This window comes from Spinacia oleracea, chromosome 3, assembly GCF_020520425.1.
Source record: "Spinacia oleracea cultivar Varoflay chromosome 3, BTI_SOV_V1, whole genome shotgun sequence".
NCBI classification, from domain to species: domain Eukaryota; kingdom Viridiplantae; phylum Streptophyta; class Magnoliopsida; order Caryophyllales; family Amaranthaceae; genus Spinacia; species Spinacia oleracea.
Window position 1 is genome coordinate 119,070,135 of NC_079489.1, and position 4,403 is coordinate 119,074,537.

General features: G+C 34.9%; 1 protein-coding gene across 1 annotated transcript; it reads right to left on the bottom strand.

The window, feature by feature from the left end:
• Positions 1–1,007: 1,007 nt before the first annotated feature.
• On the bottom strand, positions 1,008–2,195 carry LOC110796311 (RING-H2 finger protein ATL73-like). The gene has a single exon (XM_022001366.2). It carries the CDS (start codon positions 1,972–1,974, stop codon positions 1,198–1,200), a length of 777 nt encoding a protein of 258 aa, XP_021857058.2. The 5' UTR covers positions 1,975–2,195; the 3' UTR covers positions 1,008–1,197.
• Positions 2,196–4,403: the final 2,208 nt, after the last annotated feature.

Sequence of the window (4,403 nt, forward strand, 5' to 3'; positions counted from 1 at the left end):
TTTCCTTTAGGAAAATGATTTTCGAACGTGGATAACAACTTTACCAAGGTGGAAAACATTTTGAAAATAAAAGATGCCATATTTTCCTCTCTACTTCCTTATGGACATTTCTTTTTCTTTCCTCTTGTCCATCTTTATTTATTGGAATTATTGTAAGGACTACCTCCGTTTCAAAATGATATTTACACATTCCGTTTTAGTCTGTTTCATAAATTTTATTACACTTTGCTATATTCTATATTTGAACATAAAAAATTACTATCAAACCCCTCTTTCCCCACAACATTTACAAATTTACACTAACTTTCTCTTATTTTTTTTTATTTTTTTTACACTCAATTAGTCAATTATCTTTTTTTCCATCTACCATACTTTATCCATATTTTGTTATATCCACCCACTTTTTTATACTTTTTTTTATTTTATCTTAATATTTATGCAAATAGTAACCGTAAAGATCACTTTGAAACGGAAGTGTTACATACTAGCGGTGAATCCAGTGACTCGATCAATATTAAGGCAATCATAGTGTTAATATGTAAACATCTTTACGCAATATAGAGTGAAACTGTGAAAGTTCTCCTAAGGTATCCCCACCCGGCCACGGGCCACCCCAATAAAAGAGCAACCTTCCAAATTAATTTCCGAAAAAAGTCTTTGCTATTTGACGGTTTGATTCCTTTATTTTAAAGTGATTCTTGGTTTCATTAAGGATAAAACAAATGACAAAAGTAACGAATCATTGCTCTTTTTTATACACTTGCAAGATGAAAAATACTTTCTTTATTCTTTCTTATATAACATACACTTGCAAGATGAAAAATACATTTATGTATGTTTACCAATAACACAATTTCAAACATTATATTTAATTATGGATAAAAATATATATTAAATATTGATATTTAAAAAATATTTAATGAGACGAATCTGATAAGATTCTACACGATTATATTTTTTTTAAAATATGAATCACAAAATGAAATCAATAGAGCATGTGTGAATAGTTTCTAAAACTCAATTGTGTCATATAAATAAGAGAAGAGGAAGTATATCAATAACTATTACTCTTGTCATTTCATTTTATACAATTAAAAAGAGTAAACATGAATATTGAACATTTCCCTGATATTTAACCCTCAAAAAATGAAGAAAATCTACAAAAAATTTATCTAATTTCAGCAACTTGTTTGCTAGCTATCTTAGAGAAACTTCTCCTCTGTAATTTCTCATCAAATCTTCCCTTTCAAGTGGTACAATACTTACTACAACCACCTCCATGAATGTTGACGATGTTGTTGGTGTTGTTGTTGTTGTTGTTGTTGTTGTTGTTGTTGTTGTTGTTGATGGTGTTGTTGTTTGATGATCAACATCATGGGTTCCAATGATCTTTTGACACGTTTCAACTAATGATTGTCTGCAAGTAGGGCAAGAGGAGTGAGCACTAAGCCATTCATCAATGCATTTAACATGGAAGCCATGGTGGCATTTTGGTAATATCCTGACTTTTTCTCCTCCCTTAAACTCTGATAAACATATCACACAATCTGTATCTAACCCTTGAATCTTTACCTCATTTGAGTACTTAATCACTGGAAAAGTCTTCAATGCCCTTTTGTCCAAACCCTTACTAACTTTTTTCTTCTGATCACGACTAACCATGTTTAGGTAGTAATTAGGCTCCCCTGTAATCATGCTAGAGCACTTAATGACACACCTAATGAAGGTGTTTATGCATAAAGAACAGATTAGAGCGCAAACCAATACCGCGAGGATCATGACTATGTTAGCATCAAACCCGGGATTGCCATGGGTCGTACCAGTCGGGTCAAGGACTTGGTAGGTTGGTGTTGGTGCTTGTGATGTTACAGGTAGTGAGGGTTGAAAGGGGGAGTGAAGTAGTAATCTTCTAGAATAGTGAAGTTTGTTAACTATTTCTTGAGGGAGAGAAGCAAAGGAAGTTGAAGCCATCATGTATGTTTTTGGTTTGCCAAAAAGAGACTAATTTGAGAGTGTTGAATTGGGAGAAGAATGGATAGAGTTGGATGTGGAATTGTGGTAGTGTTGGAAGATGAATATATAGTGGGGGAAAAAGTGAAAGTGTAGATTTTGTAGATCCTATAAATCTTTTTTGCGTGCTATGTTTGTTGTTGGCAAATGAGGCATTGGTATTCTTTACCTTATTAACTTAATATATTAATTGCTCGTCTAGTTGTATTCCCTCCGTTATTAATTTTTTTTTTAATGTTTCAATTTATTGTATATTCATGTTTCGTTAAGTGATGATTGAGCGTAAGGAAAATATGAAAAAAAATCGCCTCACTATTTTACCCATATACAGGGGCGGAATTAGGGGGGGCTGGCGGGGGCCATGCCATGATATGTTCAAATATTAAATATGCATTTTAAAATAACATGTCTAGTATAGCTCAAGTGGTTATTTTTCTTACAAATTTAAGGTGCAAGGAGGTACAAGGTTCAATTCTTAACTCCCTAAATTTTTGTATTTTATTTTTGTTTTTCAATGTTATAAAAATTTTTATGTTAAAATTTGGCCCCCCCTATGTATAATTTCTGGTTCCGCCACTGCCCATATACCTCCCTTTATTTACTACCTTATTCAACATTTAACATCCTCATTTACCCTCTTACATTTCCACCCCAAACCGGACCACTGCACCACAGCCGGCGAACACCACCAACTAGCACCCCCATCCACCACCGCCACCACCGCCACCACCGCCGCCACCATGCCGTCGCCGACAAAATGTGTAGTAATGTTTACATGGTATTTTACTGGTGGAACGTCGAATTCACAAGAGGTTTTTTTTTTTTCGTGAAATTTTTTCAGAATTTAATGCTTTTTTAGCTTGTACCATGGTACAGATTTATTAATTTTCAGCTTGTACCATGGTACACACGTATGAGTTTTTATTTGACTATAGTATAGATTTATGAAGTTTAAGCTCGTACCATGGACAGAGCTTAAAATTCATTAGTCTACGCCATTGTGTGAGATTAATATGCATAAGTATATATTATTTAAGGTTTTGATTTGTTGTTGAATTGGATTTAATCTACTTGGAAAAAAAATTTAGAGACTTATGAATTTTTAATTTCGACCATGGTATACACTTATGAATTTTAAGCTCGTACCATGGTACGAGTTTAAACTGCATAAGTCTATACCATGGTCAAAGCTAAAAATTAATAAGCTTGTACCATGGTATAAGCTAAAAATGCATAAGTTTCTGAAATTTTTTCGGGACAAAAAAAAATACCTCTTGTAAATTCGACGTTCCATCTGTAGACTCAGCCATGTAAGCATTACTAAGCATTTTGTCGCCGGCGACGTGGTGTTGGCGGTGCTGGCCGGCGGTGGTGGACGAGGTGCTGGCCGATGGTGCTGACCAATGGTGGTCCGGTTTGGGGTGGGAAGGTAAGAGGGTAAATGAGGTTGGCAAATGTTGAATAAGTGGGTGAATAAAAGAGGGTATATGGATAAAAAAAATTAGGGCGGTTTTGAATAATAAGGGGCGTATTTTAGCGCTCCACTAAATTAATGGGTAACAGTTGTAACACCCTAATAATTCCTTGCTTTTATAAAACCATTTTTCCAACTTAAAATAAAGGAATTACTAAAGTATTACCGTCACCGTGATAACGGCTAAGGCTAGTACCAGAATTACGCAGCGGAATTTAATGTTAACTAACTTTCAAACCAACATAAATAATAACTATTGAGGCCTCCTAGAAGTTGGAACCTTGACGGCCCGAAAACCAAAGTATTAAAATCCAACAAACTCAAAACATGATTAAAGTATAATTCAAACCACTAAGGCAATGCGAATTTGAAAAACTAAAATAGTTTCCAAAGCACAAAAGATTGCAACTCTCAACCATCCCAAGCTACATGATTTCGATCGTACTTTGTTCTACCAACCTGCTAAAATAAATCTACTCCCCAACAATGCAAGTGCAATGATGGATCATCAAAGGGTCATTAAGGCGAAGACCATGACCAAAAGACATAAAGCACGTAGTCAGCAAAAGCTGAGTACTTACAAGGCTAGAGTGAAATAAAATGATAAACATGCATCACTCGCTAAAATACTAATCCACATGCAAAAGCCATATAAGAAATAACAAGCAAATCATGAATACAAGACTCGACTCTTGACTTGACTCTTGACTCACAATTTAATTAGAATAAGCTTTGAACGGGCCAAAAGAAGTTTCCATAAAAAGGAAGGGTGTTGGGAGCCCACCAAACACCATAATATATAATATAATGAATATCGGACCATACCGAGTGTCGGGCCATACCGACGGAATTCCAGCGCATAAATTAAATATGCAACAACGTCTTGTATCATTAGTAGGAGATCGAGCTTTCTGGCAAG